The sequence below is a fragment of the Talpa occidentalis genome, unplaced genomic scaffold (genome assembly GCF_014898055.3).
Source record: "Talpa occidentalis isolate TD23 unplaced genomic scaffold, MPIMG_talOcc4v2.1 talOcc4.16, whole genome shotgun sequence".
NCBI classification, from domain to species: Eukaryota; Metazoa; Chordata; class Mammalia; order Eulipotyphla; family Talpidae; genus Talpa; species Talpa occidentalis.
Genome location: NW_023601653.1, coordinates 77,796,435 through 77,824,279, shown reverse-complemented (window position 1 = coordinate 77,824,279; position 27,845 = coordinate 77,796,435). Strand labels below are relative to the sequence as shown.

General features: G+C 43.9%; 1 protein-coding gene across 3 annotated transcripts; it reads left to right on the top strand.

The window, feature by feature from the left end:
- The first annotated feature begins 34 nt into the window (after positions 1 to 34).
- BIN2 (bridging integrator 2) lies at positions 35 to 27,845 on the top strand. Of its 3 annotated transcripts, none has more exons than XM_054696628.1 (13): positions 35 to 175; positions 7,516 to 7,596; positions 13,631 to 13,685; positions 13,978 to 14,072; positions 14,644 to 14,739; positions 15,953 to 16,060; positions 16,390 to 16,475; positions 17,493 to 17,568; positions 18,437 to 18,519; positions 22,009 to 22,759; positions 24,319 to 24,399; positions 26,330 to 26,404; positions 27,407 to 27,845. In XM_054696628.1, the coding sequence occupies exons 1-13, from the start codon at positions 95 to 97 to the stop codon at positions 27,434 to 27,436; spliced, it is 1,698 nt and encodes a 565-aa protein (XP_054552603.1). In that variant the 5' UTR covers positions 35 to 94; the 3' UTR covers positions 27,437 to 27,845. The 3 variants fall into 3 exon arrangements, with proteins under 3 accessions (XP_054552603.1, XP_037370661.1, XP_037370662.1); XM_037514764.2 differs by having other exon boundaries at positions 22,006 to 22,759; XM_037514765.2 differs by lacking the exon at positions 35 to 175 and adding an exon at positions 486 to 497 and having other exon boundaries at positions 22,006 to 22,759.

Sequence of the window (27,845 nt, the reverse complement as noted above, 5' to 3'; positions counted from 1 at the left end):
CCGCCGGATGCGAGGCATGCCGGGAACCCGCACTTCCTCCTGGGGGCCCCCAGAAAACCACAGGGCCAGCCGCCTACCCTTAGGGAGCGGCAGAATGGCTGAGGGTAAGGCAGGTGGCGCCGCGGGCCTCTTCGCCAAGCAGGTGCAGAAGAAGTTCAGCCGGGCCCAGGAGAAGGTAGGGCGGCCCGTGCGGGCCCCACAGGGGAGCTGAGGCCCCAGTGGCGGAGGGGCGTGCAGGGTGCCCGGGCTGGAGACTGGGGTGTCCGGGTTCCCCCAGGGAAGGCGGGGTGGGGGTGGGGGGAAATAGGGCGGGGTGGGGGCCATGAAAATGAGCTGACTTGAGAAAGAAAGTGGAACATCACCGAGAAAGGATGGGGAAAGTGGGGGACCCATCTCGCAGAACCTTAAGGCACAGGCTGACCCAGAAAGGTGAAGGAAAGGAATTAGTGCTGCCAGCTAAATGGAGCAATTTTTGGCCCAGTATTCCAGGGAGGATGGTATGTTACAGGTGATGAAATTGAAGGTTCAAAAAGGGTAATTTCTGCTGTCATAAGACTCTGACGCTCAGCCGAGCTGCGCCTGAGGACCACGCCTGCTTTAGACTAGTTCGTAAAGACTCGAGTAATTCTGCATATTCTCTCTGGACCACACACGGCCAGGCCTCTCTGTGGTGTTTAAATGCTTGTAAGCCTTAGCCCATATCTGCTTCTCCCGCTGTCAGGGGTCTGTGGCAGGTTCCCTGTGGTGGTGACATGGCTCTAGAGTGTTAGCTCTGCTCCAGTACTAGGCCTCCATCCTTCCTCGCCTGCCTGTGTGGGTTGTGCGGACACTTCTCCCCATATTTTAACCGCATTGTTGTTTCTGCCTGTTGAGGATAGTGTCTTTGCTCCTAACCTGAACACCTGCTCTCCACCTTAGTTGATGAGATTGTGTGGGAAGATGAATGAATCAGAAGAAAAAGGAGATAAGAGAGATAAGAGGAACTTGAGATTGAGTGTTGGTTTTCTAAGGTCCATGGTCTTGGAAGCATTTGGATGAATGACCACATGTCTAAGAGCTGAGGTACCCCTTCCATCTTCTGAAGGCAGAGCAGTCAGTGGCTTGGGGAAGGCGGAAAGGCTACCAGCCCTCCCAAGTGGGATTATCAGCTGAGAATTGATGGAAGGCAGATGTAAAAGACTCACAATGGAAGGTAGAAGGACAAGAGAAAAAAACATGTGTATATGCGTACAAAAAAGGGTGTTGGTGACTTTCTTTCACAGGAAGCTGGGGTCATGTAGAAGGAAAAAGAAAAAAAAATGTGTGGCCACACTTTGTTACTTCACCTTACCCTAATTTCATCTTTGTTGGTGGTTTAGTTTCTTCTTAGAAGGCTTTCTAGTCACAAATCTGAGAGACACCAGAACCTAAGGGAAGATCTAACTACAAGTCGTGTGGGAGGAAGGACTTCTGGAGTAGAGAAGGCTAGCCACCCGTGGGTTAGAAAATAAACCCCCCCCAAAAAAAAAAACCAAAAGACAAAAGAACTCATGGGTAATAATGATCTTTAAAGGATGCACCAGCTGATTTTACATCACTTTCACCTTCTGACCTCACCTAGTCTGTTATCAACACTATACCCTTGCATTGTGACTTCTCTCCTTTTCTAAACATGGATTCAGAAGACTTAGGTAAATAATGCCCTGCATTATTTACAGAATCTGGGCTACAGATTCTACATGTGTAGAACCTACATCTGTCAGATGGGAGAGTTAATGTTTAGTGATTTGGAAACTCAGCATGGTAAGGACACTAAAGTAAGAAGGGGAGAGGGCTCCTTGAACTCTCAAGGAGAGAACCAGCCACCCACATATACCCTGTTCTTTCTGATCTGAACCCTGAGGAGGCAGAGAAAGAGCAGACTTCAACCTGCCCTAAGGAACTCCCAGGTTAATGCAGAAATCAAAAGGAGGGCCTCCCTGGTGGCACAGGTGTTAAAGACACAGAGCTATGAAGTTATTGCCAGCCACTGCAGGATGAGTTCATTCCCCGGCCAGCCAGGGAGCTGACCCACATGGTGCAGCAGACCTTTCCTGTCTCGCCTGCTGCTTCCCCTCAGCAGTGTATTTCAGTCGATTCGCCTGTTCTGCTCCCCACTCTGTCTCTGGCGAATCCTCTCAGCCCCCTTGTACCTCTGGCCTACACCCCAGTTCTTGTAAGCATAAATAAATAAATCTTTTTTAAAAAAAAAAGAAATCAAGAAGGTGCTCTGAACCCGCAATTAGATGCAAGAGCAGACAGATGTTGAAGTTGGAGCAGCGCAGCTGGCACCCTGGAGGTTGAGGATGCTGCTGGACTAGATGAGAATGTCCTGGAATACTGGGAGGGCGCTCCCTTCAGCTGCCAGAGTCCTTGAGTCTCAGGAAGTTATTGGTAGTAAGATAGAGAGGAGTTAGAGTTAAAAAAAAAAAAGGAGGGGGGGCTTCCTGGACACTGCAGTTTTTCTCTAAGCACTGGGTTGTAATCATCTGAGTAATGCGTGTAATGAATGTGTCAAATATTAAATGCTTATAGTGGACAAGGCACAGGAATATTAGGCATGTTCTCTCCATTTCTGGAGCCAACATCATCGTGATATAATCTCACTTCATCTTGTCAACTCTTCAAACATATTGTTAGTATCCCAATTTTAGAAACAAGGAAACAGGGCTCGAAGGAGATTGACAAGTGGCAGAACTATATTGAGACCCAGCTGTCCTGCCTGTGGGTCCTGATCCCAGGCAACGCTCTTTACAAGCTTCCTGATATGCCACCCAGACATCTGTGCCTCCCCAGTTCCTGCTGACCTTCTCTCAGGAACAAAGCAAAGGGTGGAAACACCTTTTGCCCAGGCCTTCTCTGAAAAGCTGGGAATGAAGGGCTGGGGACTGTTCAACATATATGGAAATGGTCTTGTTTTATTTCCCAGTTCCCACCCATCCTCAACATGAGAATGCATTCAAGCTAGCTTCATTGTATGATAATCTTCGCATTTCACATAATGCTTTTCCCACCTGTTTGTGATTTCTCTGTGGCAAACCTCTCACATCTCCCCCAAGAAAAGGGCATTTTTTACTAATCTTTTGTTGGTCTTTTCCTCTGTTGACCTTTACTCAACTTGTATCCCAAAGTTTCCAATCAACAAATGTTTACAGAAAAAAAATTGACTGGGTTGGACCCAGGAGGGAACTTATTGATAGGTAAAAGGCTTTCTTGGGCCTCCCTGTGGCGCAAGGGGTTAAGTCTCAGCACTGTGAAGCTATCCACAGCCACTGCCGCATGAGTTTGATCCCTGACCAGGGAACTAACCCACATGGTGCAGCAGACCTCTCCTGTCTTGCCCTCTGCTCCTCTCAGCAGTATTTCATTCAGTAGATCCACCTGTTCTGCTCCCTACTCTGTCTCTGGTGAGTCCTCTCACACACACACACACACACACACACACACACACACACACACACACCTCTGGACTGGACCCCAGCTCTTGTATACATAAATAAATCTAAAAAAAAAAAAAAAAATGAGGCATTCCTGCCCACAAGAAACCTATAATCCAGTTTAATATATGTACTATGTAAGGGTAGGATATAACATCTAATAAAATAAGTGACAAGAGATCTGCATGTCTGTGGGAATTACCAAGACGGAAAGGTTGAGGAGAATCAAGGAGGTTTTATAACGGAGGCTGAAGTCCAGGTAGTAATCGTGGATGATTAGTCGTTTCTCAGGCTAGTGGTGAGAACTGCCTGCTCAGGTCCGCCAGCCCGAGCAAGGCATGGAATCTGGAAATCCTTTCAGGCAGAACAGTGAGAAGCACAGCTAAGCTGGAGAACCGGAGTGTGGGAGAAAGGGCTGGAAAGTACATTAGAGCCCTGTTAAGGACAGCCTTTAGCATTAACTTTTTGCATAACTACAATACTGTTATCACACCTAAGAAAAATAATTTAACAAAATTCCATAATAACATCTAATACCCAGACCTTATTCAAATCACCCCAATTGAGAGAATTAACTAAAACACAATAAATGGCTGTGGGGAAAGGTTATGGTAAGCCACCAAATGTTTAGTGATTTTTTTAAAACCTTCTAGTAAAGTCTACACAATAGTTAAAAGAATAGGCCAATGAGCACTGGAATATTCTTTACATTCACCAAGTGTTAACATTTTGACAGCTTTACTTTCTTGCTTGTCCTGCTCTTTCTAAGTATCGGTGTTCTCACTTCTCAGCTGCCAGGACAGGACTTTAGGGATTGCCATTTACAACAGAGTTTCAGCACCCAGACACATGATCCTGTTGCTTATGGCAACAAATGGCTTTGGCCCTGGGCACTGGGTTATGTTTCCAGGGTGATAATACTCATCTTTTCTTTTTCAGAATTGAAGGTGGCAGTGCTCACTCAGCTTATTCACTCTCCAGGCCTTTCTGCCTTGATCCTTTAGAGACTGGGGTGGGGGGGGGGGGACTGGTCTGCCCCTGAATCTGCCACGTTGACAATAGACTGAGCCGACTGATCTTTCAGCCATCTCCACTCCCATGCAAAGGAAGGGAGGGGTAGCAGGAAGGAAGTGAGAGCCCAGCGCTTAGCAAGGTGGTTTTGCAACTTTCTGTTAGAGAACAGTGTTGTTTTTGAGGGGGGAGGGAGGGATAATGGAGCGGGGGAAGAGGTATGGGAGAGGCCCGGAAGATGCCAGACTCCACACATCCAGGGCCCAGAGTTAAGTGAGGTGGAGTTAGAGACACAAACACATGTGGTTAAACTGAAAAGGAAACAAAGACAGGCAGGATTGCAATGAGATATAACTGTAGTGGATTTGCATTGAGTAGTATCTGCAGGACAGCACTGGGAAAGCAACTTACATGTCTAAAATTGTTTAAATCTCAACTCCAGGAGATACTGTTATCTTTAAGGGAAAAGGTGTTCTGTAAACTGAGGCTCAAAGACTTACAGCCAGTAAGTTGGAGGGGCCAAGATGGGGGCATATATCTGGCTGACTCCCGAAGCCTTGATCTTAACCACTACACAGAGAGCTCAGGGAAATAAGAGGTGCTAACCCCCAGGATTAAGGATGAAGATACTTCCTCACTGCCAAGACCAGGGCGCTCCTGCATATGATTCAAAGCCTTTATAGTGAGACTCCAGTCTCCCTTTCTAGTGTCCTTTCTTACCTCTCCCTGCAACACACCCTCAGCCAGCCACACTGAACCAGCTCGTGAAGCTACGTGTGAGTTTGCATACTCCCACAACTGCTGATGTTGTCATTGCCTGGAACCCTCTTTTCACCTCCCCCTTGATACTTCATTCCATTCTAGAAAAACCTTACTTCAAGACCCAGCCCAGGCAGCGCTCTTACCCACCTGTGACTGCAGGTGTTTCTCTTCACAAAACTTTTCCCTTTGCAAAGCAGCGGTGGCAGCTCTTTCTGCCCACTTGTGTCTGTGCAAGCTGCTTCTTCCCCTTTCCTTCTACTAATAAGCCCGTCCATTTAAAATTACAAAAAAAAAAAAAAAGACCCAACCCATTCATCCATCCCCTTCCTGTGTCAGTTTCACTCTCCTTGTTCTAAATGTTATCTATTTGCTAGATACTGAGAAATCTAGATGAGTAAGGAGAGTACCCAATCCTTAAGGAGTTCACAGTTTAAGAGACACAGATAAATACAAATAATAAAAGTTATAGAAGCATATCCATGGTGTAGAAGTTGCAAGTGCTTAGAAGGTGGTGATTAACTCAATTAATGACATGAAGTGTCATTAAATATCACAAAGGCTAACAGGTATGAATTGGGTATATTTAGGTATCTGCCTGACAGACAAGGTGGGACAGGGCATTCCAGAAGGAGGAAACAGCATGTACAACAACAACAAAAAAAATTGTATGACCTATTCAGGAAACTGAAAAAAATATCGTCAAGGAAAGACCTTCAGGAAGGAGGAATAACGAGGCTTAATGGAGGGTCAGCTCACCCAGACCTATCAGGAAGCGAGTGTGTGATCTGTAACTTACAGATACATATTGAGCATTTAATAAAAATTTGTTTTGTTTTGTTTTTACATTTTAAAAGGACAGGTTTATTAGGTAAAGGAGAAAGAATAAAAGAGTGCGCCTGCATAGACACAGGCAGGTAGAGAGCTCTAAAAATTTGTTAAGCAGGTGAATAAACAATCATTAGGAGGTTTTAAGTAGCAGCATAAAAGTCCTATTGCAACAGGCCAGACAATCAAAAAGGGTCCAGACTAAAGGTATGTATGGGATGGTTTCCCTACATGAACATGTGGAGGGATTTGAAGGAGGTGAGAGAGAAGTAGTTAAGGGCAACTCCTGAGATTGAAACTGGGGCCTGGGGATTATAAGAAGTATTAAGGCTTTCTTGCTATATGAAATTACTTGTTTATAAGGGAGTGGCCCCTTTGAGAACAGGTGCTATATCTATTTCCGTGTCCTGTTGTAAGGGCAGGAATAGACACAGTGCAGGTTTTCTGATCCCATGCAGACCGGGTGAAGGAGGAGTCAGAGTCCTCAGTGGTTTTGCAGGTTTTTTATTGGGGTTCACCAGGCATATGGCAGGCAGGGGTGCTGGGGGGCTGGGAGGCTGGCAGTCCTCCCAGCCCCCAGCAAATCCTCACTCTGTCTGGGCTCTCCGGCCTTCTCTTGGCTTCTGCTTCTCTTGCTTCTCTCTCGGCTTCTGCTTCGGCTTCTGCTGGCGTCTCCGTGACGCCGCCCTTAAAAGCACAGTCTTAGCCCAAGTGAGCCCCATCTTCCTATGCCCACACCCTGTTCCAGGTGCCCGCCATTAGGCATGCATTCAGGACCGCAAGGATCTATCATCTATCCTGATGGCGGGAGGGCAGAAAAGCCTGACATTTGTCCTTACCCTACACCTGTGTATTATTAGCACTGAGACCAGTGTCATGGCTGGCTCTCGGGGTCCAGTGGAGAGAAAATCCACATGAACAGCATTCATTTCTAGCTGAGTTTCCAGTGCATTATATCAGGAATTCTCTGCATTTTCCACAAGGGCCGTCCTAAGAGTCTCCTGCCCATCTCTCTTACTTCAACTATCTAGAGGAATCTGCTGCTATGGCTGGAAGAGGGTCTCCTAGGTGAAAATGATTTTAAGTCCCCTGATTTGTCCTTAAAAACTGTGCATATTTTATATTCTTCTCATTAATCCTTCTTTTAATATAATGCTTTTCCCTGCCCTGCCAAAAAACTACTGTAAATAATGTCATTCCCTGAAGCTATACCCTATTCATGCCAAGCTTTATGTATACCCCCTAGCACACTGCTGTGTACCCCCAAAGTGTACCCCAATTTGAGAAGAACCACAAAGCATGATTGTTTTTTCAGCAATGTGTTACATTTCTAATTCTGTTGGGCTGATATTAGTAGGCCCTTTAGTTGTACCCGACACGCAGAGACAGCCAGGATTATAGGAGCCAGCAGGTACGAGGGACCTGACTGTAACGTGTGACCCTTACCAACTTACATCCCCAGGTGCTACAGAAGTTGGGGAAAACTGTGGAAACCAAAGATGAACGATTTGAACAAAGTGCCAACAACTTCTACCATCAACAGGTAATCTGAAGGGGGCAAGGGAAGCTTAGAGGGAGAAAGAAGACACGAGGGTTGAGTGGCAGAAAAATAGCAGCAACTAAACCAGCGAGCAACTCTGCCGGCTCATCCTCGCCCACAGCAAGGGCCCCAGGGTGACCTCCTGCTTTATTCTTCCTTTGGGAACCAGAGAAACTCACCTTTTCCGTTCCTGCTGACTCTGGGTTCTGGGCCTGACAGGTATTCTTTACTCTTAGTGGTTTCTCCGAGGTACTGTAGCATCCACAGATCCTTAGACAAAATCAAAATGAGCCCCTGCTCAGTTTCTTGGGTGGCTTCTTCACTCCACTGCCAAGTCCCCTTCCCCGCTCTTGGGGGTTCTTATTAGCCTCGTGTTTTCTCTGTTGCCTCTTTGAACACCACCTAAGCCTGTTATTCTAAAGTAATGCTTCCATCTTCTGCCTGTCATCAACAGACCTTCTGTTCTCACTGTTCCTTTGAGTTTCACTGGATATTGTGGGCAATATTTTTTTTTAAAGATTAATTTACTTATTTATTTATACAAGAATCGGGGTACAGGCCAGATGCGTGGGAGGATGAGAGGATTCACCAGAGACAGAGTGGGGAACAGAACAGGCAGACCTATTGTGGGTAATATTGTGTAGAAAATTTGCATTAAGAAGTGGATAACAGGAACAGTGTCCCTAAAAAGAGATCAGCATGAAAATAGTTCCCTGTCAATTAAAAAAAAGTGCTAAGAGAAGTTTAACTTACTTGTCAGATCTGACATCAGTTCTGCAGATTTCAGTCCCCTCTTTGTAGTAGAAGGGGACTACTACTTAAATGAATATCCACTTACAATACAATTCTGACACTGACTACCCAGAATTAGGTCGGATTTCACAGGTTAAGGACAAAGTCCCCCCCACACACACTGCCTTGCTTCAGACACCAGCCACAAGCTCCAGAGATCCCCCTGGGGACCTGCATTTCTGACCAAATGACTACAAATTTGGGGGTCCCTAGTAGCCAACTGAAGGGGTCATAGAACTCGGGAAAACATTCTACTACAATTATAGCTTTATTATAAAGAATATAAGTCATGACCAGCTCCTTTATGTGAAGAGACGCATAAAATGAGACCCCGTTTGTGAGGTCCCAAAAGTGAGGCTTCTGCTTCCTCGAGATACATCATCCTTCCAGTGCAATGATGTTGATTACCAAACAGGGAAGAGTTTCAGGTGTCTAGAGATTTTGTGATTTTTAGATCATGAATCATTGGTCACCTGATTGAATTTAATCTCCAGCTCCCCTCCCTGGAGATCAGGCTGCTACACTTGTCTCAGAGCCCCAGGCCTCACATTGTTCATCTTTCCAGCCTTCCAGGCATCATCCTGAGTCATTTGTTTAGTTGAGGGGCCCAGCATGACTCCCCTATCACTCAGGAAATCCCAAGGAATTAGCGGTTACTTCCCAGGAACCAGGGATGAAACCAACCAAGGTTTTCATTGTACAGTATCAGCTAATTGAGTTAAATGACAACTTAATTCTTAAAAAATTATATTACAAGATATTTGCCATCATCTAATTAAGTAGTTGATTGTATATCAGAACCATTTTGGGAAATATTTTAAAAGCAATATTTTGGGAAATATTTTAAAAGTCTTTGGGGTCAAAATAAGGGGGTTGTAATTGTATGGGGAATATAAAAATAAAATTTAAATTAAAAAAATAAAATAAATAAAATAAAAATAAATAAAAAGCGATTACAGGCCAAAAAAAAAAAAAAAGTCTTTGGTAGTAGCAGATGGAAATCTGTTCTTTTAAACTTACTTTATTTTATTTTTATTTTATATATATTTTTACACCATTTTTCATTTTTGTACAGTGTATGCATTTTCATCTGGTTATAGTCCAAGTAAAATTCCCACCACCCTTATTTTGATCCTACTCCGTTTTCCCCCCCTGTTGTATGTCTCTGGTTTGTATTGCCTGTTGATTTTGATTTTTACTTTATTATAATTAGTTTTTTTCTTGATCCCTTATTAAATTCCTGCTATAAATGAGACTATCCGGTGTTTTTCTTTTTCTTTCTGGTAAACTTATTTTAAAGGAAAATTTCAACTACATGAAAGCCAGAAAAACCTGGGTAATGATCGATATTACCCATCATCCAGCTTCAATTACTTATCAACTCCTGGGCATCTTATTTCATGTTTCTATACACTTTTCCCCATCCTAGATTATTATGAAGCAAATTCTAGATCTCACATCATCTTACTTCTTCATTGAGCTCTAAAGATAAAGGACTATCTTCAGATAAACCAAAACCATTGTCAGACCTACAAGTAGATTTTTCTATGTAACATTCACTTATAAAGGATAGTCTAGATCCTTTGAGGGGAAATAAAATCTGGGTGACAGGGAAGAAATTTAGTCAGGGTAACAGCATGAGAGACTTGGAGAGCTAGAATTCAAACTTAAACCCTTGCTTTTTTCACTGTATCTCACTAGGAGACCTCTCTGGCCCTCTTCTCAATTCTAGTTACTGTTCTACTTCCAGTGCAGGCATGAAAAGAACAAGCGTCAGTGAGTTGGCAGCCACCTTGAAAGGTGAAAGCTTGTGGCTGGTGTCTGAAGAGAACAGCAAGAAAATAGTTCCCTGTCAATTAAAAAAAAATAGTGGATAAGAGAAGTTTGCCCCTCTTTGCCCCTCTCTGCCTTAAAAAATCTACAAAGGCAGATTATGAGTAGAAAGAGCAATAGATGAAGGAAGGGCCAATCAAGCAGAATAAGAAGATCAGATGGGACAATCCCTTCAGAATTCCCAGTGCAGACCCACCACCTAAATGTCACTTGAGTAGAAAATGTATTTGAGAAATGAAATGGAGTGAAATTAGGAATAAGAGAATCACTTCCCAGCCTTTCGGCAAAGATCAAGTGTAGGAATAAGTGAAAGCTTGCATCCTGCCTGAACAACGATAGACCTATAGTAACTGGTGTTTGAACATGCTTGGAAATTTTCCTCTTGGTGAGTTCATTTAACAAACATTTCATGAGTGCTCAGGGCATGCCAGGCATTATGCTCAGTGCCGGGACAAAACACCATGAGGGAAATACACCTGCCCTAAAGCATTCACCGTTTAAGGAGACTGACACCACAGTAGGCCTGAGGTTAGACTGGGATGACTTAAGTGAACAGAAGGGAAAAGGACAAGCTCAAGGAGATCAAAAGTGAAATATCCCTCAGGTAGACCAGTTGGTCATGTGCCCTATCCCTTATGTATAGCCAGCTTGGGGGCTTTTTTTCTTTTTTCTTTTTTTTTCTTTTTTTTATTCATACAAGAACCGGGGTACACGCCAGATGCCCAGGAGGGTAAGAGGATTCACCAGAGACAGAGCGGGGAACAGAACAGGCAGACTGATGAAATACATTGCTGAGGGGAGCAGTGGGCGCGACAGGAGAGGTCTGCTTGCCATGTGGGTTGCTCCAAGGCTGGCAGGGATTAAACCGGCGCTGCAGAGGCTACAGACAGCCTCACAGCGCTGCGCTCAACCACCTGTGCCACCAGGGAGGCCCGGGCACTTTTTTTCAATAAAAATATCACTCCCAAACTTCCCAGCCTGATTTTAAGGCCTTGCCACTGGCCCTGGATTCCTGATCAAGTTTCTGTAGGTAATGTTTTTTTTGAGGACTCTGCTTGCTCCCCGCTTTCCCTTTCTCCAGAATCTATTCTGTAGGAAGAATTCTTATCCTCAGATAACATTTTAGTTTCTTATTTCTGGTAGTAACAGCTGCTTCCAATTCATTGCCTTTAAAATCAAATACAATAATCTCATTTCATCTTTCCCTTCTGTATCTCCATCAGATCACATGCTTCCAGCACTTACTCAGGCTTTAGTTACACTATTTACACTTGTTCTGCTGAATGTCAGGGTTTCTTTGAGTCCATTTTTTTCTCCTCCAGCAAGTAGGGATAGTGGTAGGGACCTTTTTCTTCATTCCCACACCCCAGTTTCTTAGGATACAGCTCTGTCTACTTGAGTGATCTGGACAAGCTTTCCGAGTGACTGGTTCGTTAATTAAGGGCTGGGACTGTTTGTAGAAAGGGTGGGAAGGGTTAACTTGGACTTTATGGTGCTACCAAGAACTTGGCAAGGATTCAGAAAAAAAGCAGCAGTGATAAAATCTTTACCTGGGCATTTATAGATGAGGAAATGGAAGCCAGAGCAGTGGGGTAACTTTCTAGTTGGTGGTAGAGACAGATGTTGACTTCCAGACAAGTGAGAACCTAAGACTATGAGTGTCGTGTCTGTCAGGAAAGAAGACAGACCCTGGTATTGTTTAGACTGGAGACATTTCAGGGGCATGAGGACAGGTAAAAAAAAATAAAATGACAGCTAGTGCTGTCTCCCCAACCCCCCCTTTACCCCCTGCCACCACCCACACACCCTCATATCAGCTTCTTAAAGGAAAGAGCAAGAGGGGCCTCCCCGGTGGCCCAGTAGTTGAGCCCTGGGCTGCAAAGCTGCCTGCAGCCTCTGCAGCGCAGGTTCGATCCCCAGCCACCGGCGAGGGTCCCACATGGCGTGCAGACCTCTCCTGCCTCCCGCTGCTCCCCTCAGCAGTGTATTTCGTCAGTCTGCCTGTTCTGCTCTCCTCTCTGGCTCTGGTGAATTCTCTCACCTTCCCACGTTTCTGACTGTACCCAATGCTTGTATAAATAAATAAATAAATCTTTAAAAAAATAAATAAATAGGGCCTCCCCGGTGGCGCAGTGGTTGAGCGCTGGGTTGCGAAGCTGCCCGCAGCCTCTGCAGCGCCGGTTCGATCCCTGGCTGCTCCCCGGCCACCGGAGGAGGGTCCCATATGGCGCGCAGACCTCCCTGCCGCCCGCTGCTCCCCTCAGCAGTGTACTTCGGTCCTTCTCCTTGTTTTGCTTCCCACTCTGGCTCTGGCAAATTCTTTCACCCTCCCACGCTTCTGACTGTACCCAGTGCTTTACAAATAAATAAATAAAATCTTAAAAAAAATTAAATTAAAAAAATAAAACCAGTAGCCTTTAAATAAATAAATAAATAAACCACAGAGATGGAGTTGGGGCTTTAGTGAGATGCAGCAAAGGGTAGTACGTATTCATTCAGATTCTGTGGACTATAAAATTGTACCTCCATGGGGCAAGGGGTTAGGCACAGCACTGTGTAGCTGTCTGCTGCCTCTGCTGCATTGTGTGGTAACTCCCTGGTCAGCTGGAGATGGAACTGGTGCAGCAGACCTCTCCTGTCTCCCCCGCTGCTTCCCTCAGCAGTGTATTTCAGTAGATCTGCCTGTTCTGTTCCCCACTCTGTCTCTGGTGTCTCACCCCCCACACTTCTGGCCTGTACCCCAGCTCTTGTATGCACAAATAAATAAAAATAGATCTTTTTTTAAAAAAGACAAGAAAATGGGAGCCATTATCTCCTGGAGAGAAATGCATAGATGGTATCTGGCAGGACACTTAAATTTCAACAGAGGGACTTGGGTTACTAGAGAACAGACAGAAGAAGGAAGACATTCCAATGCAACAGGACTTGAGCAACCTCCCAACTTAAAATTGCCCCAAAAGAGGCAGCCCACAACTTCTTGGTAAAGAGAGTAGAGGTTAATTTATAACATTTGCAAATGTTTGGAAGAATTCCAAGATTTATTTCTGCTTTTAAGCTACTTTTCTACTTTGACCTCTGGAGTATCTCCCCAAATGTCTCTGTTTTTTAAAAAGATTTATTTATTTATGCATCCAAGAGCTGGGGTACAGGCCAGAGGTGCAGGGGGTGAGAGGAGTCACCAGAGATGGAGTGGAAACAGAGCAGGCAGACTGACTGAAATACACTGCTGAGGGGAGCAGCGGGCGAGACAGGAGAGGTCTGCTGTGCCATGTGGGTAGCTCCCTGGCCAGGGCTCGAACTCGTCCTGTAGTGACTGCAGATAGCTTCATAGAGCTGCAACTTAACCCCTGACGTCCCCTGGGAGGCCCCCAAATGTATCTCTTTAATCATAAGAGGCACTTCTCTGTTTCAGACAGAAGGCAACAAGCTCTACAAGGACCTAAAGAACTTCCTCAGTGCAGTCAAAGGTGGGCATTGCGGCACAAGAGAATGCAGAGGGCATTTATGAGGTTACTGAGAGGTCAGGAGATGGGGGAAAACAACCATACTCAGGCTTTTGACTGCCTACCCCGGCTTCTGGAGCTTTGTGGGACCGTGAAGTGTGACATTTCCTATCACAACCCCGCGTAGCCTCCCTCAGTGATAACTCAGACCTTCTGAGTTTGGCCTAGTGAATTGGACCCGCTGATTTGCATGTCACCCACGTAACCAAGCTGATTTTTGGAAACTTTATGGTAGGACTGAGTTCTTCCCTTTCAGTGATGCATGAAAGTTCAAAAAGAGTGTCAGAAACCTTGCAGGAGATCTACAGCAGCGAGTGGGATGGGCACGAGGAGCTGAAAGCCATCGTAGGGGTAAGAGTGTTCTGGGCCCTACAAGCTTCAGCACTCACCCCCGCCCTCACCTCAGCCCCATCTTAGCTTCTCCACCCAAGCAAATAAGAAAACAACGAGCCAGTTCACATTGTTCCTTTGCATGATCTCAATCATGGGTGGTAAGAAGAAGTTGCAACTGTAAAGGTAAAAACGAGTCTTCCTTAGTCCCTGGATTCCTATGTTTTCAACCCTTTTCCCCTCATTAAAACCTTTCAAAATTTTTACTGACATAAAACCTGTTGCTTGTTTTTGGAAACTAACTTCGTGCAGTTATTTACATCCAGACATCCTTATTTCTCAAACTCTAGAGTCCAAGGCTTTGACCATCTACTCTGCTCTTAATCCTTGAAGGCATGACCTGTCTCCAAAGAGGCAGTTCCTTGGGAACGGTTCTTTCTTCATCTGACTCTTCCCAGGAACCAAACATGATAGTCTAATACAGTGCTCCAAAAAGAATGTTTTTTGGAGGAAGAATTTGGGTATTTCCCTGGTATGCAGTTGTTTTTTGAGACATGAGACCTCATCACTGCCCTGTGCCTCTGTCCCACAGAATAATGATCTCCTTTGGGAAGACTATGAAGAGAAACTAGCTGACCAGGCTGTGAGGACCATGGAAAACTATGTAGCCCAGTTCAGCGAGATTAAGGTACTTACATCATCAAGGATGGGTTGTGAGTGATACCAGTCAGAGAATATTGGGTTAAGTACAATAAATAGAGGGAGAGCCCATGGTTATGAGTGAAGTCAGATAGGAGGAGAATTCAAGTTGAGGATTAGATGAGGGCTTGGGGTGGAGGGTCCTCGGTGAAGTGGAGGTTATGTTTAGACTGAGATTTCAGTCAATGCAGTACAGGCTGGTTTGAGTGAGACCCAGGTCAGGGCCTCCTTTTTAAATCTCAGAAACAGCTGATGGGACTAAGATGTTTATTGTAGAGAAGAGGAAACTTGGCGGAGTCCTAATAGTTATATTCGAATACTTGAAAGTCTGTAAGATGAAAGAGGAATTTGGTATGTTCTAGACTCTTCTAGAAAGCAGAATTAGAATTTTTTTTATTCATTCAGTTCTGATTTATGCTAGCATTGTGCTGATTTTAGATTAATAGGAAGAAATTAGAGGGCACATGACTTATGTTTCTAACAGTTAAAATTTTCTAAACATGAACTATACTGTGAGGTAGTGAGTTGTCTTATCTCTGTTTAAGCAGAAGTTGAACTACTTCTTACCTTGATTGTAGTGAAGCTTCATGTGCTGTACTGAATAGGAAGTTGGATCAGAAAATCACTAAGATTCTTTCAAATTCTGTGATTGAGAGAATGAGACAAGGACCAATAATATAGTGTGTTTCTCCCTGGTATATTTTATCATTTGGATAAAATTGAGTAAACTTTCTCTCAGTGTAATTTACGATTTTATTGTGCTATTGGGTTTTATAATTAGCTTTCTGTAACACTAACACTGTAGAGCAGATGAAGTTATTGAGATTCCAAAAGAGATGTGTCTTGCCTTAGATCCTGGGGCTAATAAAATTAGGAGTAAAGCACAAAACTTTTGACTTTCACTTTAATAGTAGTCTCAAGGTCATGTCTGGAGCTGAACCAGTTTATAGAGAGGGCTCATATGAAATGAAAATTTAGTGCCACCTCCCATGTGCTGTTAGGATTACCCCTTACACTGCGTCCCACTGAGAATGCCATCCTTTACAGATAGCAAGGAAGCTCCCTTGGCTTAAAAACCTTGTTAGAAAGAGAAAATTGATAATAGGAGCCAGGAATATTGTCTTTCTATTTGATATGATGGTACCTACATCCTGGCCACTGAAAAGTGAGCACCAAGGTCCTCTCTTATGACTCTGGGTTAGGAGAGAATCGCCAAGCGGGGTCGGAAACTTGTGGACTACGACAGTGCCCGGCACCACCTGGAGGCATTACAAAATGCCAAGAAGAAAGATGAGGCCAAGACCGCCAAGGTAAAAAAAAAAAAAGAAAAGAAAAGAAAAAAGTCTGGTAAAAGCTTCCTGCCCTCCCTCTCCACAGGATGGTGGCAGGTGGTTGGGCCAGACTGGGCCTAGGAATGATCAATTCTGCATCCAGTGTCCTAAAGGAAATCCTGTTTCCTCTAACACTGATGCTGTAAGGATAGTCAGAGACTCAAGGTGGGGGAGGGCATAGGTCTAGGGAAGGAGCGCTGTAGTTCCAAAGGACTCTAGTCCCTGAAAAAATTCAGAGGTTAAAGGAGGCAGCCTCTAGCCTTGGGTTCAGTGTCCAGAGGGATTTGTCTGTCTTTTTTACCACCCAGGCAGAGGAGGAATTCAACAAAGCCCAGATTGTGTTTGAAGATTTGAACCAGGAACTACTAGAGGAGCTGCCTGTTCTTTATAATAGGTAATGACTGAAATCCAAGAAAGGGCCAGAGGCTTAGGCCAGAGGAGGGCCTGTTCTCCGAGCAGCCCAAACATGTCACCTCCTTGAAAAGCTCTGATCCAAGAGGGGAATGTAGCCTCTGTCCAGCTACTAACTTGTGTGTGGTGTTAGCCAAGCCACTTTATCTTTCTAGACCCTGCGATCTTCACTGCAGTACAGAGATAACTATCCTTGCTCTACCAGCTTTTCAGGTTTAAATACAAGATGCTCCTTGGATAGGGGAGTTCCTGGCAAGTAAAGTGCTGTCATCGTGTGTCTTAGGAGTATCTGGTTTCATGCTCAAGTACATATATTTTTAAGCAGACTTGCTTTGTAAACATCTGTCAGTAGGTTTATGTAGACGATAGACCAGCAGTTAATGATTTCCATTAATGAAGATGTCTTTGCTTCACAAGAGGTGAAAGTGTTTTAGATGCAAATTTTCCACATTGGAGGAGAAATCTGAATAGAATTTCTATTTGTAACCTATTTTCTTCTCTTATATAAGATACACTTTAATACAATTAGAGTCAAAATATTTTCTGTTGTCATTTAATATTATTCTACAATGTATTCTAAAACATTAATTTTGTGACTCTTAATTTAAATAGAATCAACTGTCAACTTCCCCAATTCATTTGTAGTAGAATTCCATTAATATGCACGTAGCTTCATAGAAGTCCAAATATTACATAATGAAAAAAGAATAATTACTCACTATAATTATATAGCCTTATACTTACACAGCACTTAAAAAAAATCTTCAAAGCACTTTTATGTCTAATTCTGTCCCAAAATTAGAGCTCTGTCATCCTGGACTGGTAGTCCTGCTGAGAGTCAGGTATGCTTCTGGCCTGGCTGGCAAATCCAGATCACAAAACATCCCGAGTTTAGAATGTGAGGTGTTTCCTCTGATTAACATTGGTCTAAGCTCCTATCTTATATTTCAAAGAGCTCTTTTCCCATTCCTTACCTGTGTACTGTTTTGCCTCCTGCTAGTCGCATTGGCTGTTATGTGACCATCTTCCAAAACATTTCCAACTTGAGGGATGTCTTCTACAGGGAGATGAGCAAGGTGAGCAACATTTGGCCAACTTACACACCTATGCTGTTTCTCCAGTAAATATGAAGGTAGCCCTAATTTACATCATTTCTATAAATATCCATATTAGTACCACAGATTTTTACTGTGTTCTAATTATGAAATAATATCACTTACTTGACTGTATCAGACCATATTAAAGCATATATTTACACTATCAGAGGGTCTTCACCTCCGTTAACCACTGAATAACTGCATCCATCCAAACTTAAGCTTCAGGTGAGCCATGGTACTGTGGAAGGAACAGCTGAAATGGAGAGCCAAACCATGAAATCGGTATCTTTTGTTGCTAAAAAGAACAATGGTGAGGAGAAACTGAAAGAACGGGTCAGTTTCTCAGGTAGTTAGTTTTGAATAAAGCCAGTCCTGTTCAGTGACAGGCAGCCAAAGAACATGGCCTTAAGGGGTCTTTTCTTGCTTTGGGAGTCTTAAGAGTCTTCTTATTACAATAGTAACTATATCATAATATTGTACTATAGAACTATATTATACATCCATACATATTCCTCTCCACAGCTTCTCTGGCTAAATTATCATATGCCTTGTTAAAATTATGAGTTCTCATTCCCTGAATCACCTGAGAAGCTAGAACCACAAACATCAGTTGTGGGCCCCGCCTTGGGGGAGCTGCTTCCCGCCTTGGGGGAGCTGATGGGAAAGGTAGAGCTGAAGGGTGGCAGGACAGGGCCCAGGACACTAGTAGAGAGAGATGAGGAATTTTATCACTGAGAGTTAAAAGAGAGGGGACGTTTTATTTGGGGGAGCTGTCTGAATAGGGCAGAGATATGCCAGTGTCAGGTTCCCGGCTGGCTAGCATCCTCTTCCTTCTCTCTGGCTCTAGCTGAACCACAATCTCTACGAGGTGATGAGCAAACTGGAGAAGCAACATTCCAACAAAGTCTTTGTGGTGAAGGGACTATCAAGGTGAGCAAGCTCTGCTGCGTTGTCCAGTGTGTGAACATACTCCGCGCCCTGACCTCTAATCCCAAACCCTGGCCTTTGCTTTGTGTTCATCTGCACGGTTGGTTGGCACTACACCCTTGTATAAGTCCTTTTTCTTTTTAGGAATTATATCAGCTATAATTTAAGGTATAAAGGAAACAACAAATAATAATATCCCTAGCCATCCAATTTAAGAAATCCACTGTTACGTATATCATTGAAGCTCACAATGCCTCTGCCACTTCGCTTTCTCTCCCTACCCCTTACCCACCAAAGGTAACTACTGTCTTCATTTAGGATTCATTATTCCCATTATGTCTTTTTACTTTCATTATACACATATATATGTGCAAACAGAAAATATTGTTTTGCCTGTTTTAAACTTTATGCAAATGGAGGTATACTGTATGTATTTTTTTGCAATTTCTTTTGTTCTTAGTATTTTTTTCATCTTTATTTTTTCTCTTACTATTATTTGTGAGATTTATCCTTGCAACGTGTTGCTAGTCTGGTCTTCCTTCTTGTAACTGTCAAGGATGCTATTTTATGCCTCGTTCACTTATCTGTCCTCCTGATAAAGAACACTTGAGTGGTTTTCCAGGTTTTTTGCTATTACAAATAATGTTGCAACGAGCATATTTTACATTTCTCCTTGTGAGTATTATCAAGATTTTCTTTAGGGTGTATACTAGGAGTGGAATTGCTGAGTGATAGTCTAGTCTGTATTTGGGCTTTGTTAACCTTAGTAGATTTTGCCCTGGCCAAATGGCTCTCCAAAGTGATTGTTCCAATTTACAACCCACCAGCAAAAACTAAAGATCCATTACTCCATGTTCTTGCTACATGTGACATTGTCAGACTTCTTAATTTTTCCAACTTAATGAATATGAAATGGAATATTTTGTATTTTTAATTTACAATTGCTAGTTACCTTGAACATCTTTTCATATTAATGGCCATTTAAGGTTTCTGGTCTGACTTTCCTGTTTATCCTTTACTCACATTTTTCAATCCAGTTGTTTCCCTTTTTAAAAAAAAAAATTGATTTAAATTTGTTCTGTGGGGAGGGTTCTAGATTTTTTTTTAAAGATTTATTTACTTATTTATACAAGAACCAGGGTACAGGCCAGATGCGCGGGAGGGTGAGAGAATTCACCAGAGACAGAGCGGGGACCAGAACAGGCAGACTGACGAAATACACTGCTGAGAGGAGCAGCAGGCGCGACAGGAGAGGTCTGCAGTGCCATGTGGGACTCTCGCCAGCCGGCCGGGGATCAAACCGGCGCTGCAGAGACTGCGGACAGCTTCACAGCGCAGCGCTCAACCACCTGTGCCACCAGGGGAGGCCCTAGGGTTCTAGATATTAATCCTTTAATAATATGCATTGCAAATATGTTCTCTCAATTTGTTGTGGCTTGCTTTTCCATTTGTGTGTGTGTGTCTTTTGTCTTCATACATTCTTTTTTTTTTTTAAAGACTTTATTTTTTTTATTTTTAAAGATTTATTTTTATTTATTTATACAAGCACTGGGTACAGTCAGAAGCGCGGGAGGGTGGGAGAATTCACCAGAGCCAGAGCGGGGAGCAGAGCAGGCAGAAGGACCGAAGTACACTGCTGAGGGGAGCAGCGGGTGGCAGGAGAGGTCTGCGCGCCATGTGGGACCCTCCTCTGGTGGCCGGGGAGCAGCCGGGAATCGAACCAGTGCTGCAGAGGCTGCGGGCAGCTTGGCAACCCAGCGCTCAACCACTGCACCACCAGGGAGGCCCTGTCTTCATACATTCTTTATGCTGCTAAGTGTAAACAATTCACCAGTCTCAGAATCTGATCACTTTCTTTTTTCTAAAATCTTTGTTTAGAAAGTTTTAAGTTTCTTCTATGCACAAGGCTTAATGTTAGAGTTAAGGATCCAAAGACATCAGAAACATGTCCTTCTCTAAAGAACTTATTAAAAAGCTGAAAGGACAGAAAATGTGTCCTGGGGACAGTGTACCTAATGAAGCCAGTAGAAGGATAATTTGTCCACATGCAGATGATTAGGGAGGCTTTAAAGGAGGCAGTGAAACTGAGCTGGGCACTTCAAGGAAGAACTCATATTTGTTTGTACTACTCATTTAGCATTTAAAGACTTAAAAAGAATCACTGAGGGGTTAACGTCGCCTTCCTACAAGAATTTTGTTTTGCTCTGAAAACTCTATGGCTTCTCTTCCTGGCATTGAAAGCCAGAGTTCCTTCTAATTATCCCTTCTTCTGAAACATACCATCACTGAAACCAAGATGTCCCAACTCTGCAGCGTGGTCTGGTCTTTTCTTGTGATGCCCTGGTCTTCTAAACTTACAGATCCCTCGAGGGCTAGTGCAGAAAGAACCTTATGGCTCTCAGTTTATCTCACATCAGAAACTCCCACCAGACAGGAACTAAGTTTCTCTCCTCCTCCTCCTCCTCTCTTCATTGCCCATCCTGGGACCCAGCTGGTCCCTGTTAAGTAAATATTTGTGGGTTGCTTAACCAGTTGGTGAACAGTGCTAGGAGGCACTTAAGGGGGTGAAATAGGAGTCAAGCTGATGTTGGCTACAGAAGCACTCAGCACCGTATCCAAGAATATTCAGTAAATGTTACAGTTTTCCTTATTTGCAATAGTTAAGTTCTTTTCCATCACTGCAAGCACTGGGTTAGTGAGAACTAGACCACTGCTCCTAGGGGAGACACAGGGGTGGGTTCCTGTGCGCCCCTGGGTCCCGTGTTTTCATCAGTAGATCAGCATAGCACCTTGTCTTAGATTGTTGATTTCCTTGATACTGCACTCACAGCCAGCAGCACCATAACTCATGTGTGAAGGCGGCTTATCTAACAGACATGTTTTCTCTATGAGGCACATCACAAGCTTCTGGCTCTTAGACGATACTTTGGCACAACACTTGAAAGCCATTTTAAATAAGCTAAATTACCAACAGAAAGTACAACAATGTGGAAAACATGGCAAGGAGAACATGTTTATGGTCTAAGAACTGAAAGAAGGCAGTTCTCCCAGACCTCAGCTGGAATGTTCACTCCAGGCGCTCATTTTTCACAGCTTGCGCATGTGAATGACCCTGAAAGAACCACAAATATGGCTTTGGGATTATAAATACATTTGAGGGAGTAAGCAAATTTGCAAATACAGAATCCGCATGACTCAGCTCCTTATCACCCATGAATCTTTTCCCCAGGGAAAATGTGTTGTTACTATTTTGTTGTCTTTCCTTGTAGTTTGTTTTATTTTTCATGTTGCTGAGAGAGTGATAGAGAGAAAATTTTATAGCCATTTCCCCCTTTGCAACGTAAACATGACTGTAAATTATACAAACTTTCAATTTCATTGAAATTGTCTATTTTTTTTATTACTCTGTGCCCCCATGACTCTTCACCTTGGGCGCTGAGGTTGCTGCCCGTGTTAAAGCTTCTGAATCTGAATCCCTTTCCCTTTTAGTAGCAGCAGGCGTTCTTTGGTCATCTCTTCCCCAGTTCGAACCTCTACAGCGTCCACTCCTCTGACCTCCCCTACCAGTCCCTCTTCACTTTCTCTGAAGAGTGAAAGGGAATCTGTCTCAGCAAGTGAAGAGGAACTGCCACTTGAGCCAGCCCAAGGAGAAAACAACTCTGAGATCAAAGAAGAGCCCTTGAAAGAGAAGGCAGTCGAGGACGAAGAGTCTGAAGCAGGCTCCTCTGAGGAGGAAGCGCCTCTGCCAGCCTGCAACGGCCCCACCCGGGCCCAGCCTTCTCCCACCACGGAGGACAGCCAGCCCAGGGAGGAAGTTCCCCCTTGCTCCCCGGCACCAGCCCCAGGAGGACCTCTTATCCCCTCAGAGCAGCCTGCGACTCTCCCAGAGGTAGTTCTCCGAGCCCGCACCGCAAGTGAAGGATCTGAACAACTAAAGAAGAAACCCTCTATCCAGAGGACCTCAGCACCCCCTACCAGGCCTCCTCCACCCAGAGGCACGCCCAGCCCCAGGCCCTCCTCAGGCAACATCACCTCCAGCCCTGAGGCCTCCGAGCAGGGTTCACCCAGCAGCTCCGCTGTCTTCCTGGGGACTGGAACTCCAAGCCCCAGGGCCTCCTTAGAAGCCTCACCTGATCCACAGCCACCAGAGAAGCCAGCAAGAGTTTCTGAGAGCAAAGAAAAGGAGAACGCCAACAGTGTGAGCCCAGAAGAACTTTGTACCTCCCCTCCCCTGACCTCGCAGGTGAGAAGGGATCTGGTTAAGTCTTTGGTAACTTTCATGTGAATCTCCTTGACTGTAGTCAGGTCACCCCATAGTTGGTCAGATTTTCTGTCATTATATCACAGTCTTAAGGATATTTAAGGGCACTTTTTTTTTTTTTTTTTTGGTTCCAGGGATTATCTCACATCTCCATAGCAATTCATTTAGTGATCTACTCTTAGGGTAGTTGACTTCTACAAAAGACTGTCTCTAATACTACCATGAACAGATTCTTCCTAATTTCTTCTGTATACTCCAAGTTTACCTTTTTTTATTTATTTATTTATTTTTTGTGGGACCCTCGCCAGCGCCCGGGGAATGAACCGGTGCTGCAGAGGTTGCAGGCAGCCTCGCAGCCCAGCACTCAACCACTGCACCACCAGGGGAGGCCCAGTTTACCTTTTTTTAATGGGGATCAGGAAGGAGGGTTTCACTTCAGTGTGTCATACTTGTGACTACAGTATAGAGACCCCCAAAAACATGTCATCAGAAAATTTCTAAGACATAGCTTCTTGGAAATTTGAGATTTGTTGCAAGAGACCTTGAAGAAAGAACTCACAGAGGAAGGTAAAGCAAAAGGAATGGCTTTCCGAAAGGGAGAATGTGGGTAAGAAAAGAATTTTGTTAAAAAATACAGAAAAGAACTTCTGGAGAGCAGCCAGTTCCTGGAGTGACCTAGAAATCAAGTCATATTCTATTCAAATTATAAGGAAAGTCTGTGTCATCTAAAGAAACTCAACCTGTTTTATGAGGCTCTTCAAGGGCAGAACTAGGCCCTATATGTAAAAATTCTTTATGTATATTTTAGATTAATACAAAAAGAACTTTTGTTATTTAGCTCTGTTTAAAAAAAGGTATAGAAAAAAAATCTTTTAATATAGGAGAAAGGGCACAAGGGGCTTCCAAAAACCAATATGGGATGGGTCACCTTGAGAAATAATTCTTCTTCCTTGATGTTAATAACTAAGGATACATGGTCACCTATCAGGGACATCATAAAGAGTATTATGGTGAGACATGTGACTAAATGGCATCAAGATGCATCCATTCATTACACAATTACTAATGATTCAGGTACTTTTCTAAGAGATGGGGTAATTACAGTGATCAAAATGCAAAAGTCCCACTTTTCTGCATCTTACAGTCTAGTGGGGTGGGAAGGGAGGGGGTGGAGATATAGATAAGAAACAGAATAAATAAGTAAAATTACAATTTAGTGATGATAAGAAATATGGAGAAAAATTAAGTAGGGGAAGGCATAGGGGAGGGAGTCAGGGTTGCAGTTTTAAACGAAATGGTCAGAAGGTAACATATGGGCAGTGACAGAGGCCAGGACATAACCCTTATGGGTAAGGGAGCATGAGATTTCTGGAACCCACTCAAATCAGACCCCTGCTACTGCATGTGCCCAATGGAAGGTTGTCCAGACTTCCTGAGGCGTCTCCTGCTGTCTGAGAGGACCTGACAGAAAGGGAGTGAGGGCAGCATCCAGGGTGTGAAAGTGTGCGATTTTCTCCTACATTGTCTGCCTTGATCCACAGGTTGGTTCGGAATCTGACAAGACAAAAAAGATGGAAGACAAGGAAGAGGACAATGAAGTTTTCTCAGCTGACTCCCCTGAGGTACTAAAATCTAAATCATCGATGTTATTTTGCCCTCAGTCTTGAGTCTCTTGAAGCACTGAAGGTCCTAACACTGCAATATATAAAACTCCCCCTTGGCTGGTTTCTGCCAGAGGTAGCTGTGCTTTTTGATAGTGAATAAGCACAGGATACACTGGAGTTTACGTAGGGAAAGCGTCACCACATCTCACTGTTCTGTACTGAAAAGAGCAACTTGGGCCTCCCTGGTGGCTCAGGGGTTCAAGTCTCAGTGCTATCAAGCTATCGCCAGCCACTGCAACATGAGTTCGATCCCCGGCCAGGAAGCCGACCCACATGGCCCAGCAGACCTCTCCTGTCTCACCTGCTGCTCCCCTCAGTGTATTTTAGTAGATCTAGCTGCTCTGCTCCCGACTCTGTCTCTGCTGATCCTCCACACCTCTGGCCTATACCCCAGTTCTGGTATGCATAAAAAATTTAAAAAATAAATCCTTTAAAAAAAGTAAAAAGAGCAACTCAACAGTATGGCCATCCTAAGTTAATTTGAATTTGACTTTGTTTTACATGATTTTAGTAAGCAGATAGCAATAGACCACCTGCTTGGCTTTGGTGATTAATATAACAAGGTTGGATTCTCAGATTAATCTTACTATTGGGGAAGTTATGGGGGTCCAGGTGCTGTCTGGACCAGGCCAGTAACTCTCCTACTGGAGAAGAGGTTCAAGACACCATGTCCTCTCCCCTGAGGCTACCTCCTTATATAGTTTGAGATTTATAATGTTTACTCGCTCCTAGCCTCCCCTGGGAGATTGCTTTGGTCATCAACTAAGGAGACATATCTTCCCTATGGAATTAAGCTACTAGAGCATCTTAGACACTAACCCACTCAAGTCATCAATCCACGAGAGCCCATGTCCTGCAGGACAGGCCCTTTCCCTTGTGGAGGCATCGTTAGTCATGTTGTCTCACGAGCAGAATTGTAGTCATATCACATATAAAAACAGGTAAATAAAATTATAACTGGGAGAAAATCCGCTCTTGCTCATCATTTGAATCACCTGAGAGAGTGAAGTTTTCGATAACTATCTGGGCTGCGCTATTACCTCTGGGGTAAGTTGTGGCCTGGAGAGACAGGGGAAGTAAGAAGGAAAATGTCCTTAAAGGAGAAATCACAGAGTTTCTTTTTTTTAAAGATTTATTTATTTATGCATACAAGAACTAGGATACAGGCCAGAGGTGCAGGGGGTAAGAGGATTCACCAGAGACAGAGTGGGGAGCAGAACAGGCAGATCTACTGAAATACACTGCTGTGGGGAGCAGCAGGGAGACAGAAGAGGTCTGCTGCTCCATGTGGGTCAGCTCCTCCACTTTACAGGAGTGAATTTTATAGTGTGTGAACTAAATTTTAATTAAAAAAAATTCTAACCCTTAGAGTGCCGAGGTCTCCCCCAGGCTTAGCAGTTCCTGAACAGTTCTCATCTCAGAACCTAGACTATTTCCCAATAAAACCTTTGTGCCACTGGCCCTTCTTAACTGCTTTCCATGGGTGAGGCTCCTCTAAGTGAGAGAGCTGCAGTGTATTCTTAAGGACCGTTAGTCTAAAAGCAGTAGGCGGTGGTTTTAAGACCTCTATTTATATCCTCAGGCTCTCACAGAGGTGTACGTTAGACACATGTCACATAAATCACATGGTGTCTGATCATGGAAGCAGAGTCTGAAACACCTGGTTTCCTGTCCCAGCAAGTCATTTCACCCTTTGAATCTTGGTTTCTTGAGTTATGGCAGAGGATAACAATAAAGCCTTCCCTGGTGCCTATAGGGCACCAGCTAGAGGGAAACAGCTTTGTATGATCGTCCTTTGTGTTACATATGACACAGAAGACCCTTCTTAGAAGCTGAGAAGCTGGGGAGGTTGAGCCACTTCTTACTGGCAAAACTCTTCTTTTTGTAGAACCAGGGTCTTCAACCTCATGTCTCTGCAGATCCAGAAGAGAACAGCGACATAGCACCGGGGCCTCAAGAAGAGGTAAGGAGGCCAGATACACATAGAACAGGATCAGGCAGTAAGATGGGGCATTAAGTGGACAGAGATTTAGTTGCAGGCTGGGCTGCGAGAACTTAGCAGTGAACAGTATACTTAGAGCAGAGTCAAGCGGGTGATAGCCAGAAAAACCAAGAGTAAACCACGACTTTGCAGTTTCTCTGTGTCTATTTTTCAACACTTGGCCATGAACTCTTGCCTCTAATTATAACCCTATCTCCTAAGTATTTGTTTAGTTATAGCTACACTTAACGTCAAAAGCTAAGATATACAAAAGACATAAATATATACACATACACAATAGAACAAAATAACTCAAAAGTATATGCTAACATAAAACAGAGCCAGGAATTAGACGAGTACAAATGTGTCTATAAAACAAGCTTACTAACTATAGACCACAAAAGTGGTTCCAAACTTTCTAACATCCAAAAAGAAGAAAATCTGATCAGTTACCCAACTCATGATGCCTATTCCTTAAGAAAGCAACTGCTCTTGCTCCCAAGATGGGAAGTTTCTCCTGTAAAGGCGAGATGACAAATGATGTAATGAACACTGTCTTCAAGTCTTTTTTTAAAAAAGATTTATTTATTTATGCATATAAGAGCTGGGGTACAGGCCAGAGGTGTGGGGGGTGAGAGGATTCACCAAAGACGGAGTGGGGAACAGAACAGGCAGACTGACTAAATACACTGCTGAGGGGAGCAGTGGGCGCATCAGGAGAGGTCTGCTGCATCTTGTGGGTTGCTCCCTGGGGATGGAACTGGAGCTGCAGTGGCTGTGGACAGCTTCATAGGTTGTGCTTCATAGGTTGCGTCTTAACCCCTTGCACCACCGGGGAGGCCCATCTTCAGGTCTTTACAAGGATCCCAGCAATCACTTTCATGTTACTCACAAAGCTAATTGACTCTTTTTCCCCCATCCGCACCCCACAGGGGCTATTGGGAGGGCAGTTTAGCATCTAATGCTGTGATGTTTATTTTACAGGTACCCACAATTTTAAATACAGAACTCTGAAGAGGAACAGCTACAACCTCCCCGTACACACATCTCCCCAGAAAAGTTCCTCAGCTGGAGGGTGTTTATAGGTCAAAGGATGTGAAATCCAGCATTCTTTTTTCTAGGTTCTCAAACAGGGTGAATGCTGGAGTTCTCTGAAGACCTAGCATTAATGGAGGCTGAGGAGCAGATTCAGGGGAGGGAGAGAGGGAGGCAGGTTTGAGGGGAAAGACTATTAGACTCATGAAATATTTAATTCAGGTCTTCGGCACTGTTAGAATAATATGATTTTATATATAATAATTAAAGTAGAGTTAAAATTACTATAAAAAGCAAAGGAGTTGTCCGCTTATCCAACAGAGATATGTAACTGCACACGGTGAATGAGCAAATCCTGACTTATAAGACTTAATGCCAAAGAACAGGT